At 42.3% G+C, this 15660-nt stretch overlaps 2 protein-coding genes across 2 annotated transcripts in view; one reads left to right on the top strand and one right to left on the bottom strand.

The window, feature by feature from the left end:
• cfap221 (cilia and flagella associated protein 221) overlaps positions 1–15235 on the top strand; it is a 103129-nt gene extending 87894 nt beyond the window's left edge. The window contains exon 24 of the transcript XR_003833302.1: positions 15126–15235. The gene's annotated coding sequence lies outside the window, so the exon portion shown is untranslated. The remainder of the gene's footprint in view (positions 1–15125) is intronic.
• LOC115017994 (gamma-aminobutyric acid receptor subunit gamma-3-like) overlaps positions 1–15660 on the bottom strand; it is a 64908-nt gene that overhangs the window by 36253 nt on the left and 12995 nt on the right. Inside the window, exon 3 of the mRNA XM_029446785.1 lies at positions 8429–8496. Coding sequence (XP_029302645.1) covers positions 8429–8496 — 68 coding nt within the window. The remainder of the gene's footprint in view (positions 1–8428; positions 8497–15660) is intronic.

Here is a 15660-nt window from a genome sequence, read left to right as displayed (position 1 = left end):
AAAGGAAACCGTATGACCAGCCAGGAGTTTCACTTTTTCCATGTCTGCAAAGGACTTAACTTAATGTAAAGGATGCCTATACAAGTGTGCAGTACATTTATTTTAGATTTGAGTTCGTAAATTAGAGAGACAAGCTATGAAACTCCTACGGGTATGTTAGTTATACGTAGCACAAGAAGTAAGTTTCACAAGAGGAGCCCCGTCTGAGTGCTCTCCAGTTCCAACAGGTGTGACCCTTTTAAAAAGAGCACATATGACAGTTATGCAAGAACAGAAAAAAAAAGGGTTTTATTATTGGACCTGCCAGGCCACACAGGTCTCTCATCAACCAACGGAGAATGCAATTAAACACAATGAATGCCATGTCGTTTTTCTAAATGAACTCATGAGGCAGTCTGAATAATGTCTTTGTGCAAGAAGCAAAGAACAGCGACCTTCTGCACTGCAATCAGATAACCTTTTCTCGTGGATTTTTACCCAGCACCTAAATGAGTCACATCATTGAAGGTCAAGCACGAAAAAGCTACAAAAAACACAGACCGGCCCACACACACGTTCACATGCACACTCATGCACCAAGGCTACATTTAAAAGCTACTTTAAAGGGACATTTGACATCCAGAGCTCAAACGCACTCTTCGACCAATGCACATTGCATAAACATAGGCTAATACTAGACCTTGACGAGATGGGGGTTTATACTTGAGCTTCTACACGAAGCTCTTCTAAGTGGAGGTAGCGAACTTGTTAGAAAACAGTTATAGATCCAGCACTCACAGAAGCAACATTAGCATTCATCGTGTTTGTGAACACTTGATGAAGATGCAGGTACTGTGCAGTACTCAGAGCTTGTTCTTTGTTGACAACAGTTGCCTGCTGCTGCGGAGAAGTACGCGAATAAGAGCGGTGAGAGTGAACCAAAACAGAGAAAGTTGTGGACCAAAACAAAAAGCTGAAAGTTGCTAAAACGCTACATAGAGCGAATGGAAACTGCCATTTGTCACACTGTTGCTTTATTCTATTGTGATAAAGTGGATTCAGAGAGTGCCTCATCGTATGTGTGTGATATATAAAATGTATCAGTACCCTCTGAAATGTTGCCAAGTACTCCACAACAGACGCACAAACATTATCAACAGCCAATAAAGCAAAAATGAGCAGCGAATATTGAACAAAAAGGAAAAGAGTCTCTTCTGAAATGGGTCGGAGCCTTTGATGTGCATGTGTGTGTGCGCAGGTGTGTGTATTTACACATTATGCATAGATGGATAGATGGATGGAGTCAAGCAAGTGTGCGTCTGTGTTCTAGGGAAGTTTGTGTACCTTGTAAGTAAGTGTCCCCGCCACAAAAATAGCTTCATTCGTCTTTTCAGAGTGGAAGTTCGAGATGTCCTTCAATCTCTATGGACTCAATTATTCAGTGAGTCCGTCCCCTGTTGCTGCTACTGAGGGTGCACACTTTCTTTCATTCTGACAGGGTAAGTGCATGTACAGATTGAGTCAATTTGTGGAGGGGGGGGGGTCAAAATTACAGGGATGAATAAAGCAAGAATAAACACGAGTGTTCCCAGAAACATGGTAGCAAGGTAGCCACGGAATATAGTTTAAAGCAGCATTAAGCAAGCTTTTATGCAAAAACAACACCTGTTTTTATCAACTTTAATCACTTAAGTGGAACTGCAGGATATGGAGCGTCCAATCACTACTGATTGAGACGCAAGCAATTCAACCTGTCTGCCAAAATTAGATTCAAAAAAGGTCTCCATTTAGAGGAGGTGAAGAGTTGAAGCTTCAGTGAGAAACATGAGGAAATAAATTAACTAACAGCTGCTTTGTTCTCCAGCCAAGATGGAAAGTGTCTTTTATAATCACATTACTTTGCACTGTGATGCACTTTTGCTTCAATAGGTAGATTTCTTTTATTTCACCCGTCACTCCCTTTTACATCCAAAACAAAAACATAAAAACAAGTGTAAGTTCACATGCACACGTCTCTGTCGTGTATTAAATTACTCAGGCCAGAAAGACTAAAACTGCCAAGCTAGCAGCTCTTTGAGACCGTACTTAACAGAGCTTTGAGCTACGTGCTAACGTTAGCATGATAACAGGCTCACAATAGTCAAATTTCTACTCAAATGTGCAAAATGTACTTTCAGAAGTTTGGAAGCGCCCTCCCTGACACGGCTAGCATGGCTTCTCTTTCCAGTGTAACAGGACGTGAACGTCTGAACCATACATTTGTTTGGTTGAGTCACTTCACTTAAAACCACAAATGTCAACCTTGCGGTGGCACTAAAGTAAAAGTTAGGGGATAATGAAAGCCATTAGGATTCATCCCTTTGGGGGGGGGCATGGATATCCGTACTAAACTTCATTGCAATCCTCCACATTTTCATATTACAGCCTGGACCAAAGTGGTGATAACTGAGAACAAAAAACTCCATTTTAGAGCATCATTAAGAAAAAGTTGAATAAAAAAACAAAGAAATGAATTAAAAAAGCAGCAGTCCCCATGCTGCTATTGTGCCAAACACAATAGACATAAAAAATAATAATTATAGTGTTGATTGCTTCCCACAGGCCACTGGGAAATGTAGAAATGCACCGTGAATTGACAGCATTCAATCACAACAACTTAAAAGTGCGGCTGTGCTGTATTGCAATGCCCCGCTTTGTGTTTTGGGTCAGTAAAAACACCTTTGAAATGTGCTCGCATGCCGACTAAAAGAAAACAGAAGGCTGAGCTGGATTGATGGCGTGCCCAATGACAATAATGATCTGTCCCCTCCATCTCTGACTCACTGTCCTTCTCTGTCTCTTTTCCTCTTGCAATTATGAAATGATAAATGTGTTCATTGTCGATATGTCCGCTTATTTGGTTCGCTTGTCTTTGCAAAAAAAAAAAGGACGACCTTGATCTGAAGTCCGGATGAGTAAGGATTTGTATAAAGAATAAATTAAAGAGACTTTTTGTCTTCAGCAGCTGAGCCTCCAGCAAAATAAATAAATAAAGGATCTCAATGAGAAGAAGTGATCAAGAGGAGGGAATGGAAGCAGTCTGAATCACTCAGAACTTGTTCTTCGGTGGATTTATCAGTGCACAAGATAAAATTGCAGTTCACACACACACACACACACACACACACACAGAGGATGCATTTACGGGCTGCTTCGTGTCGGACTTAGTGTACAGAAAGAGAAAAACATAGACTGTAAAGTCACACTGAGCCTCTTTGAAATATTGCATCTGTCAAACAGGGACGTTGTCTCTTGGCTGGGACTGACGTCTCTTCAAAGATTATTCATGTAAACACATTTATCTGGCCTAATGGCTGCCTGTACTGGATGTATCAATCCCTTTCCCCTCTGCAGAGGCAACTTCAGACTGCCATGTTTGGAGTGAGAAAAGAAAAAAGTGCCTTTGATGGAATCAGAAATAAGGTAATTAGGGTGAATAAGAACCCTTCTGAAAGCTTCTCACTATAAACATCAAGCTAATGCAGCAGGAAGTAGTCCTACGTGTGTTCCCATGTGTTTGCGGCTATAGTGTGCATATCTCACAGTTTGTAATTACTTTAACAGCTAATTGATTATTAGAATAGTTGCCGATTATTGTTCTGTGATCGTAAAAGGACTCATTTCAAAATAAAACATGGTATCGGATTATTTTACTGCTTTCCTATACGCTGCTCTTCACGTTCATCAACTGTGGCTTCATCAAATCTTTACAACATGACACCCTGAATGTGTTGCGGGAGTGGGAACACTAACTATAGACATGCGATCTACACAATAAGCTAACGACCAATCAAGCCTTGAGTGATTCTAGAAGAAGAAAAGCACCTTTATAAATAGATGTAGTAAGTTTTCACTGGGAATGTGACAGAAAGCTGAGCTGCGGAACAACTTTCACACGGCTGCAAATAGCATCCTGACACTTCAACATAAGTGAAAATGATCTGCTTTGACACTTCAGTCAGATGTGAGCAGTGAAGCGGCTTCACTGATGTTTAAAGGAAGTATTTCCTCTCTGGCTGACGGCAAAAACGTGATGTCCAGCGGCTGCAGTGACGCTTTTAGCCTAAATAAATGGATAGACTAATCAAATATAAGAAACTACATCTATGGCGCATGGTGCAAGTGTCCAACTCAAGTTAAACGGTGCCAAGGCTTGAACATCTTCGTCCATTTCCTTCCTCAGATGGGTCCATATTATGTACAGGGCAGGTGGTGCTAATAATTTGAGACACGCTGCCATGCTCAATAGCAGAGCAGTAAATTCAAGATGCCACCCACTCACTGGCTCAAGCATAGACGACAAGAACATAGTGTCGATGTCAAAGTGCGTCCATCTTTGTCTGTTAGTTTACTGGCTGTGTTATCTGACTCTCCCAGCAGCAGCTATAAAAGCCCGGCACTTTCGCTTGACTTTAATGCGGCTAATGCTGTTTAATCACTCAACCATTCATCACAGTATGTCCTAAATTACTATTAGCTTCATTTGGCATTGCATCATCCCAGCCAGTGCCCATTACCGTTGGAGCAAATGAGGAAAGATAATGTGTTTTGTTCAAAGGCAGATGAGAAGCTTCCTGGAGTTTGTTCTAAGTCTAAGCGCTGGAGACAGTTTCTGTGTGTGCATGTGTGTGTGTGTGTGTGTGTGTGTGTGTGTGTGTGTGTGTGTGTGATCAATATGGATCATGCATTTGATTCAACTCAGTTTTGACCTATTTTTTTTCCCGGGGAAGTCTCACAAACCCGTGCAGTTCAGAGAAACGCTAAATGGAGGGAACATGATGCATCGGACTCAAGTGTGCAGCACAGTGTGAATGTGGAGCTTTGAACGAAAACGTTTTAAAAGCAAGGCCAGGCCGAGCCATGCCAGGCCACGCTGAAGAAATCTGTTGTTTTCTCTCTGACACCGTAACATTTCTGGGCGGAAATGCGTAAAAAAAGGGGAGAGTGAGATAAAAGAGTTGTGAGTCTGCACTGACTACAGTCCAGTCTACCCCCGGGGGCGGCTGGGGATTCACATTCCACTGACCGGCGTCCTGACAGGGTGAAGCCAATCAGCGCTTACACAGAGGAAAGTAACTGCAATGTCACAGCGGGATCCTGCTCACTGAAACAAAGTTTGGGCTCCCACAGCGAGCCGAAACCAGCCATGCCTCACTGACCCACTACGGGCTGCAGGAGTTTTTAATTCACAACAACTGTGTTACCTCTGATTGTGCGTAGTCGTTCTAGTTTGTACAAGCTGCACTAACATAGACAAAGAGTTTACATGATTTACAAAGATGGACATTTGCAGTAGAAAAGTACAGAGTAAAATCAAGAGATGTTCTCACTTGAAGTGAATGCTCGAATAAACAGGATTTGCGTAGCTGGTTGTAGTTATGAATAGAAACAAGGACATCCTCAAACAGCTCAACTCTGCCAATGAAGGTTTGGATTTAGAAATGGGGACAGTGAACATTTAGGGCTTTTTTAAAACTTTTTTTAGGACCTTTAAACTGCTGAAAAGAGCAATTTGTTCAAATCAAGGAATCTAAATAATACCATTGCCCTCGTCAAACAAGGAGCACCCCATGGATCAGTCCTCAGACCCCTACTTTAAATCATACATGCTTTCTTTCTTTTCCCCTGATCTCTTTGTCTGTCTTCTTTGTGTCATGTCTTCTTACATCCTGTCTTCGTGTTTTCCCTCCTTTTGTGATTGTTTGCCTTCCCGTGATTTGATCCCTCTGTGTCCAATCCCCCTGCCCTTGTGTCTTTACCTGCCTCCTCCAGCTGTGTCCCGGTCCTATGATTAGTGTCTGTGTATATATACCTTTGCTCCTTGTCAGTTCGTCAGCTATGTTACATGGTGTTGCCTTTGTGATCCCTCGTGTCAAATGTATTAATACATTTGTGTTCTCCTCTTTACACCACAAAACACTTAGATGCTGCAAAACTGCCTATAGGTGGCATTTGTAAACGATACCCAGGTAAGATGGCGGACGGTTATCCCATGATGTAATGTCTTGTATTTTATATCTATGCTTTTACTGCAACATGTAGGCTACATAATCTACTGTAATTATATCACAGCTTTGTTGAACACATTCTGATTGGCCAGTAAAAGGTATTCTGAGGTCTGTTCAGACATTTCTTTCATCACATGGCCGTCTGGTCCGTTTAGTTTTCTCTTTGCCAGCTCACTTCTACGACAAAGCTGTTAACTTGGGCTGCTTTTCAAGGTAAGCTTCTCAGTGGGTTTAGTTTGTGTTTATATGCATCAGGTTTGATCTGTAGTGTCAATAGATTGATGTCTTTTGTTTAGAGCCATGTAATGAGCAGGATCCAGCAGAAAGGTAAAAAATAAGCACCTTCTGAGCCTCCTATTTACTTGCTGAATCATCCTGCAGAGGATTAAGTTGGAGCAATGACCAGCTACTCTTTTATTGTGAAAATCACAACATGTTTCAATGCAATGAGAGATTGCAATCCAATATAAAAGCCCTGCAACAGACGGTGCTCTATATAAGCTTATTTTGTATGTGGCGGGGTCCGCCATTGCCACTGCTAGACTTAGGTTTCTTTTCCATGCACAAAGGATCTCCAGGAAAGTATTTGTCTTAAAAAAAAAGTGGTTGCTAACAAGTGGCTAAATGAGACTACAGAAGGTGTGAAGGACATTAAACTCTATGATGCCGAATAGTAGTCCGCCTTTTATTTAGTGTTGGTGACGTTGAAATCACGTTTCTAGCCTAATTTTAGCGTTTTTAGTCATAAAACTTTTTTTGCTTCAGTTCAATGTTCAATAAAAGACTGTTGGAAAGAAAATGTCGGCTGTGCGCGGGTATTAAACTGTCTCAGGGAAAGATAAGCGACATGCAGTTTGTAAGACACTTTTCTTTCCAGAAATGCGACCGCACTCGGATATTGTAGAAATAATCAACTCCGTTTTGCAGCTCTGTGCTCCACACGGCAGCGCGGACAGTGAGTGACAGTTCAGCTCTGCGTCTCACATCTTGGATGAGAAGAGAAACAGACTGAGCTGCAACAAGGCAGAGACGCTGACAGTGTAGCTTTAGTTGAAGGCTTTACGTACGGGTAGCTGTATAGCAGGCTGAAAAGCAGTTATTTAAAAATGCATTTCTTTCATGTGAAAGGTCATATTAAAGGTTGTTGCTCAGTGGAAAGTCTAATTAAGGGACTTTAACTGTTTTTTTCTGACCGTCTCTCCCTCATGTGAATAGATTAATAGGTTAGAAACACTGAGCACTAAGTTCACAGTATTTCCCAAAGTGACCGTGCGTCTCCTCTTGGCTCCTCTGAGTCCAGAGTACAACAACAACAACTTAATGAACTATAAGTTCAACTACGCCATTTTGCATCCACAATTCAATTTACCCAATTGCACTTTGGAAGGAACCCTAAATGTCTTCTGCTAAATGACTGCATAGTAATGCTCTGGCATGAATTCATTTGGAACAACTCGTTTGCAGGCGTGCGTTCTCACCTGCCGGTGCACGTTAACTTGCATCATTTTCACAGATTTAATTTCCATTTCTTTTGCGATTTAATTCTGAGTGAGCAAATGTGGTCTTAAATAATATAAGTTGTGTTGAGTAAAAAAATAAGAAATAAGGCTAAATTGCTTTTATATATGGGAATATTTAACGTTGCTAGGAAACAGTCACATCACATGGTGAGTTCAGAGATAAAACACTTTCATTATTATGTCTAGCTCAGTTAATATTTACAAAGTAACACATTCATGTTTGAGAGAATTCTGAAGCAGAGAAATCCCATAATCGAGTGTATTGACAGCGATAGAATGGGCTCTTTGGATTATACATGAAAGGCTGCTTCCATTTAGTCCACCGCACCTCCCTGAAGGCCAAACAAGAGACTGTTTATGCTTCAAGTTGTCTGAATAGCAGCTATTTTCTCATTATCGCACATCAAGCTTTCAGTTTCAGCATTTCATACGTTTTATTGCCTCTGAACAGGGCTTCCATCATGACGTATGCATCGATCAAAGTCCTGGTCTTCTTCCAAAAACCCTCTTTGTCAAACTTAATTATGGGAAGTTTCATGCTGGTGCAAAAGATCCACTTACTATATAAAGCAGAACAGGAGAGAAATAAGACTTTGTTACAGTCTCCTCCCCACAGAGCTGTGTGTGTACCTGCTGTGTGACTCGATAGCGGTGAGCAGAATCTCTCATCTTGATGTTTTACTCATTTGCTTAATCTGAGCTGATCCGCAGGATGTGAGCGTCCACACCTGTCCTTCCTGTGGCCCAGAAAACAGCTGCGGTCGCCTCCAAATACACCGTGAGTAATGGCGGCATTCATGTATGATGATGCTAACGTTGGACAACGGGGCAAATATGTGTGTGTGTGTGTGACGGGGGGAGAGACGGACGGCTTTAACTCACCATATCGATGGATGACACAGGCCCGATGCTGTTGACATATATTCCCACATCGATGACTGTAGGTTTCACTGCAAGAGCCAGAAGGAAGAAGAGTGAGTGATGGTGGCTGCACATATTGTAGGTGGGACACGTGAGATGTACACATGCAATCATTCCACTTTATTCGCCAGTGTTTTCATGCTGTTACGTGCGTCCGCAGCCAAAACGTCGAATCGATAATCAAGTTTAAAACATTGGTTATCATCGTTCAGTGTCACCTCCACAAATGACACCATTTCCTTTTCTCCCCCCGCCCCCCCTTCCACCCAGAGAGGGAAGGTTTACTTTTGAAATCACAAAAGCAGCGCCGTGATTCCTGGAGCAGTTACCGTGTTACCATGGCAATTAATAGCATTTCCAGTGAGTATGTGGGATCTTGGCACATTTTGCTCGACAACAACATTCGTTTGAGGAGGAGAAAACGGGAGCATCAGAAACGTGGATTGGTACCAGACCTTCATGCAGAATAAAGACTCCTTATATGGGACATGCATCGTGCTGGCATGAGTTTAACCTTTGTGGTTAACCGTTTAGACTTTACACTGAAGGAAAATCACAAAAGATGTTCTAACTCTAAGTCCTTGGATATTTCCTGTTCTCAGAATACTTTAAATGTATCTCAACTGCATGTCCTTCATGCCGTGTTTACCGGGTCAATTTCAATTGAGACATTAAATTGGTTTTTCTTTTCTTCTAAACCTCTAACACACACACACACACACACACCACACACACACACACACACACACACACTGTGTTCTCTATTGAACACAACAATAGTTGTAAATGCAGTTTGAGCCGTTTTGGTTACGACGCACAGAATGAGCACGTGTGAGAGCTCTTGTACATCTACCCCAGTGAGATGTTCTGCAGGACTGTGACCTGCAGACGGGACGTGGTCTGGAGTCTGCAGCCTGGCTGGGGAAGTGGGTGAAGTAAAGAGGCCATTGACTGCCATGTTGTGTGCTAAAGGTTAGACCAGGGGTCGGCAACCTGCGGCTCAGGAGCCACATGCGGATCTTTAACCTCTCTGCAGTGGCTCCCTGAAGCTCTGACAAAAAAACCCGAATGAAACACCTCTTATCTTGGAGTTCAAGGTGATATTGTGACACTGAAAAAAGATATGCGTCACATTCTCCTGCGTCTACGGGCGCGGCGCCTTTCCCTGCAGGTGGCTAATCTTGAGTTTCCGACCCCCGGCTAACAATGGATACAACTAAAAAAAGAAAAGTCTCGGAGTTTAATTCTGCGCGGACAGATACAAAATGTAATGTCGAAAGACGGAGCAAATATTCTTTCAAGAAATGGATGAAGTCTTCAAACTCATCTGCTGCTGCTACTTTTGTGGCCGCCCAGGAGCTAGCGCGGCGTGGAAAGCCGCTCACAGATGGAGAATACATGAAAGAAGCATTCTTAAAAATATCAGAGCGTCTATTTTCAGACTTCAAAAGTGAAATTGTTCAGAACATTTGAGATATGTCTCTCTCTGCAAACACCGTCAAGGACAGGGCCATTAAAATGGCAACACACATCACCAAACAGCAAACTGAGGACATCAATTCAGCTGAAGCATATTCAATCGCCTGTGATGATGAGCAGACAGCGCTGTTATGCAGGTGTGTGAACTCTGATGTGTGACTCTTTGGTGTTGTCCTAATAACAATATAATCTCAACAGTTTCCTTTGTATTTGTGTAATTTCATAAATGCAACACATATAATATAACTATATATAGTATTTACAACTTAAGCTGTGTTATGAGATATGTGTTGCGGCTCCAGACATTCGCTGGAAGAGGAGGCAAAATGGCTCTCTTGATAGTAAAGGTTGCCGACCCCTGGGTTAGACGTGGGGAGTTAACTTAAAGCTGCTGTGTTTTATGCAAACAATTAAAATATTAGTTTCCGTAGTTTTACACGAAGCGTTGTTGCCGCCTTGTCCTTATAAGATCTGCAAAGAAAACCCACAAAAGTAGGTTCAACTTTTCGTGCTTGTACTCCTTCCTCCCTGAAGGAAAGGTGCCTCTGAGCAGTGTGCTTAACCCCTGACCTTTATCAGTCAAGCTGCTTGCTATCCAACAAGAAGATAAGAGCAGTCTGCTGTTTTACAGAGCAGCTTCCTGGTGTGCACATCAGCGCCAGAATGAATATCAAGCAGGGTGATGCTGAGAAAGAACACATTTTATCAGGTATATCTTCTCAGGCTGATAAAAAGAAAGAACATTGTGACTTCAGTTGGATATCTACAGACAGCAGCTATATCAATTAAGAGCACCTGCATGTAATCTAGTAATGGAAGTTGTCACATGTTGGGGGGAGAGCTACTTAATGAATATATGACCCATGTTACGCTCATTTTACTGGCTCTTTATGGTTCATATGGAATACGTTCATATTGCTAAATTGCCTTCACAGTCATGTCATTCTGTGATGTTGATATGAATAGCAGAGTTGAAGTGTGTTCATGTGTGCACATCTGCGTGTTATGTCCCCGGGGATCTGCTGTGCTGGGCCACTGATGCAAACAGTTGTGGTTATGAAGGCCTGCTGGGAGGCTTTGATTCAATTCCAACGGCATGTTCTGCTCCACCAACTGGACAATGAGGGACAACAATGCAAGAAATTAAATTATTATGTGTCCATAGTTCAGCTTGTACGACGCCTACAGATATGTTCTCTGAGATCTGTATTGAGTCAAAGATAATATGAGGCAGCAGAAGTTTTAAATGTAGGTTTTTAGAAATGACAGCGAAGAACCCGGTGGTCAGCAAGAGGTTTTGTGAAAGAGGAGATATTTAGCACATTTTAAATGTCTTTGTTTGTTTGTTACAGACATGCATGGTCCCCAGAGGGTGAATCCTAATAACTGTTCATCCAGCGCCACCAGCGGGTCAAAGTGTTCTGTTATCCAGCTCAACATCTGCTATGGATTAGCTTTTGGATTATTGTAAAAAGGTTTTTACGCCTGGCTGATGTGGAAAACTTGGTGTATCGATAAGAAGAAAAAACGCCACAAAGTGCAATGGAAACAGATTTAACGAATAAATGATGACGCACGTGAAGCATGAGATCCAGTGAAAGCTAGCGGCAGATTAAAATCTCTCCGCACATGATGTAACGTTCCTCACGTCATAGTTCACTTTAACAGTTTTCTATATTACTTTTCAACATTTAAGGCTCTCTACTTCTGCAACGCTATAATGGTTTACCGACTGGAGAATTGGCGCCACCTACTGCTCATCTCGATGAACATCTCCTAATAGTCACGTTTTTGGTACACATTCTCGAGCCCACCCTTTGCACCCATGAGAGAATTATCTTGGTTGATTTCTGTATTTAATCATTGCATAACAGGGCTTCCTCTTAGCATCCTTCTGGTCACTGGCTAGCGTCTCTAACCTTCCTTTGAGCACTGTCTGGCACCATTACTGGGCATCAAGCCCGAGTTCAAGCTCAGAACCAAATCTTTATTGTCCATTTTGGGAAATCTGACATTGAAAGGCGCACAGGACAATACATAATTACAACATACAAATTATAGAGAGACACATTCATTCTTCATGGAGGGTAACCAGGGGCTCGTATTCCTAGCACGCAGTGGGAAACGCTGGCTGGGACACACGGCCAATCTCAGACAGAGACTCGTCCAACTACCTAGGTGACAGTGTCCCTCCATTGGAACCCATTTACAGAGGAAATGTAGACAATTTAAAGACAGAAGTGAAAGCATGGAGTGGAAAAGCTGATCTGTTACAGCTCAGCATGATTTGGAAACTGGGACAACCTGAAGGGAATTGTCCTTAATTTACACCACAGTGGATAATCAAGGCAGAGGATTAGAGCCCGACCATTACTGGAGTTTTTTAAGCTGATATATGAAGAAGAAAAAAATCAGATATCGTGAAATATTGTGCAATTTAGAAGTCAAAACAAAATAAAAAAAAAAGGAAAAGTACCTACAACCCCACCCCCTCCTGAAGTGTGTGCGAGCAAACACAACCATCAAAGAATCTGAGCCGACCTGACACATGTCCAAACAGCGCATGGCAGATTCCTGCTGGATGGTGCACAGGTAGAGATGACGCTGCTGTAAAAGAGAATATTCAGGACGGTTTATTTTTTTTTTAAGACTTCTGTGCGAGAGCTTGTTTTGCTCTCTTTCATATTCTCAAAGAGAAAAATAAAGTTGAAAAGAACTTTCAATCAATATGCAAAGACGGTAAAACATCTACCTTACCTATCAACCCATCTACTTATCAACCCAATCCTCCACCTCTAATGGAGACGCCACAGAGGCCAGATGAATCCCTCCTCCTCCTCCTCTTCACGTTGCTCATCTTCCTCCTCCTCCTCCTCCTCCTCGTCTTGCTTTTCAGAAAAGCATGACAGGCCCCATCTGTATTACCACATTACCCTGTGGGTGCCTCGATTAAGAAGAAAGGGCTTTTATCCCTGCTCGGCCTTGCCGGCATGACAAAGCATTACTCATCGTCAGCCCCGGCGCACACATGTCTGCAGACGTACATACTCTAGCTGACCGTATGTTCTGAGGAGCTGTGAGCTGGGAGATCTCGAGGGTTAGCCGCACATCTTCAGTCTCACTTTCAAAATAATTAATCACGTCCTGTTAACCAAAAGCCATCGACAGCCCTTAAATCCCCGCAGCTATCCGCCTCAGGTTACTGCATCAGTGTCACCATATACAAATAAATTAATATAAATGTGCATCAAGAAAAACAAGAGCCTCGGCTGCTGTTGCTATGGCGAAGACGCCGGCCTGAAGCGTGAATCAGAAATGCTTCACCTGTAAATTTGTGGACAAAACATGTCGTTTGGATATATCCAGTGGAGCAAACAACAGGCTGCACGTAACTACAGCCTCTGCTCAGTTATCCTTTTAAGTCACAGTTACGGGTCATATAGTTCAAGTCAGTTATGGATCCACAAGAGTGTCGTCTGCACACACTGTAATCCATCACTCCATACTCTCTGGTACTGCCCATGTAATCACACATCATGTCATGCATGACCTCTCCTCTCCCGGTGTTAGTGTGTCTAAAAGCCCTGCAGCCCACACTGCCTTTGCTTTATGTTTTCATGGAAAAGCTGTTTCTGCTGCCGCTACAGTCCTGCAGTGAGCAGTCTCTGTTGCTATAGTCACAGAAAAGATGTAAACAAGAGCAAGCTATACTTTCCTTCTTATGTACAAACATTATGTGCCTTATAGAAACTGTGGAACATGCAGGACTACAAGGCACACATTCAGAAGACAAAACACTTGTTTTAGAGCTGTATGCATGTTAAAATGTTAAAATGTTAAAAGAAGTATTCGCACCCAGCCAAGTAATACTATAAGTACACAGTCTAGATCCTGTAAAACTCATTTTCTATTTTTGTAATGAATTCATGTGTGAGCGTCAGAGGCGCTAATAGATCGATCTTCTCATCTATTTCTTGGGATGAGAGCAAATAAGCATATTTCCTAAAATGTCAAACTATTCTTAGCTACAACAGAACCAACGGTAGTTATTGTAAATGTCATAGGTCTATATGCGGGGGTGGGTGCTGCACAGTGGCACATAATCTTTATGCATGTGTCTGCAGCAGCTCCAGTTGGGAGGAACACTCTCTGTGCCGTCTTCTCCAGCAGTCCTCAGCTTTGCATGGCGCTGCACCACACACTGGCACATGCACACAACAAATAGTTGATTACTGAAAAATGTCAAAAACTGCTGAGGAGGAGCCAGAAAACACAAACGGAGCTCAAGGACTCGATTTACATAAGAAGCGCTCTAAACTAAGTTTTAATGAAATCAATCCAATGAATGTGTTAGCCGGTGGATTTATTTACTTAACATTTGAGCAAAATGTCAGAGCGCACATCTGCTCCACTCCACAAATCCACTTGACAATTAAATAGAGGTAGAAAACGGTGGTGGGTTCAATATGTCCATTTGCACTTATTAAAATCTGCACCTCATCATTTAATATGTGTGCGCATGCTGGCATGGTATGGTGTAATTTAACCACAGCCATGATGTGAGAAAGTCAATATATTGCGACAAAGAACACACGTCCGTATGCTTTTAATCTGAGTAAAGAACCTTTAGATAAAACATCATTTATTTATCTTTTATTCACGCTATATTCCCTTGACCTGCAAACTGCAGATTTTATGAAGAATGCAAAAGAACTGCTGTTAAAAGTTCAGCTGTAAGCAGATTTCTAATGGATTATTTATAACTCTGACTCTTGCTGCAACATATGGCCTTAATGTAAAAGCAGTTACGTAAAAAATCTTACCCTGATGTCTTGTCTTGCTGAATAATCACTCAATAAAGTCCTGAATAATTAAAATAGACCAACACAACATGCATAAGGAATGCTTATCTGACTTTCTGCAAGAGTTTACTTTGTCAGGAAGCTTCTGGTGTATAAGGACAACACATTAACTCATACTTCTGTGTTCTGGGTTATTCTTTATTGCAGTGCTTTGGCAAGATGTTTTCAAACCTATACATTTCCAGGACAAAAACAAGTCATGAAGGGCAACAGGAAACACCAAAACATCAATCCAATAATATATTACTGAGATTTACAGAGCATAGTCGTGAGCCGGTGAACAACACAGCAGTGTCAACCCGTCCTCTGCTCCACAGATGGAGCCTGGAGGTGCTGGTTCCCCTGCTGCTCCCACAGCAACATCTTCTGGCTCCAACAGGTCCCTACTGCTGAGACAGATGTTGTGCAGGACTGTGCAGCAGGCGACGACCTCCAGGACATAGAGGACGTCCACCAGGTCGACACGATGCCAAAAGTTTCTTTGTTTTTTAAGCATTTTGAACTACATCTCTAGTGCTCTATAAATAAAGTGTATTATTTCCTATTATAAGTTTCTGGGGTTGGAGTTGGTTGTGGAGAGTCGTAGCCAACCGCCCCCAATGGTGCAGAAGCCTTGTGGAGGTTATTTCTGCTGGCAATAAATTGAGCTGTGCTTCAACACCCTCGCGTTTTGCGCCCACCCAGAGAAACCAGTGAAAACATCAATGAACTTGGCTGTGTGGTCTCAGACAGCCTGAGCAGAATATCTTATCTTTCTATTCATGCGTCCTCTGTTGGTGGCTTCACACAGACGTGGCAGCCTTCAATGCTTCCAACAACCCTGTGAAAGGCGGCTGACCCGGCCAAACCTGC

Source organism: Cottoperca gobio, chromosome 2 (assembly GCF_900634415.1).
Source record: "Cottoperca gobio chromosome 2, fCotGob3.1, whole genome shotgun sequence".
Classification (NCBI taxonomy): Eukaryota; Metazoa; Chordata; class Actinopteri; order Perciformes; family Bovichtidae; genus Cottoperca; species Cottoperca gobio.
Note: the sequence above shows the minus strand (reverse complement) of the source record. Positions and strands in the feature narration are given on the sequence as shown.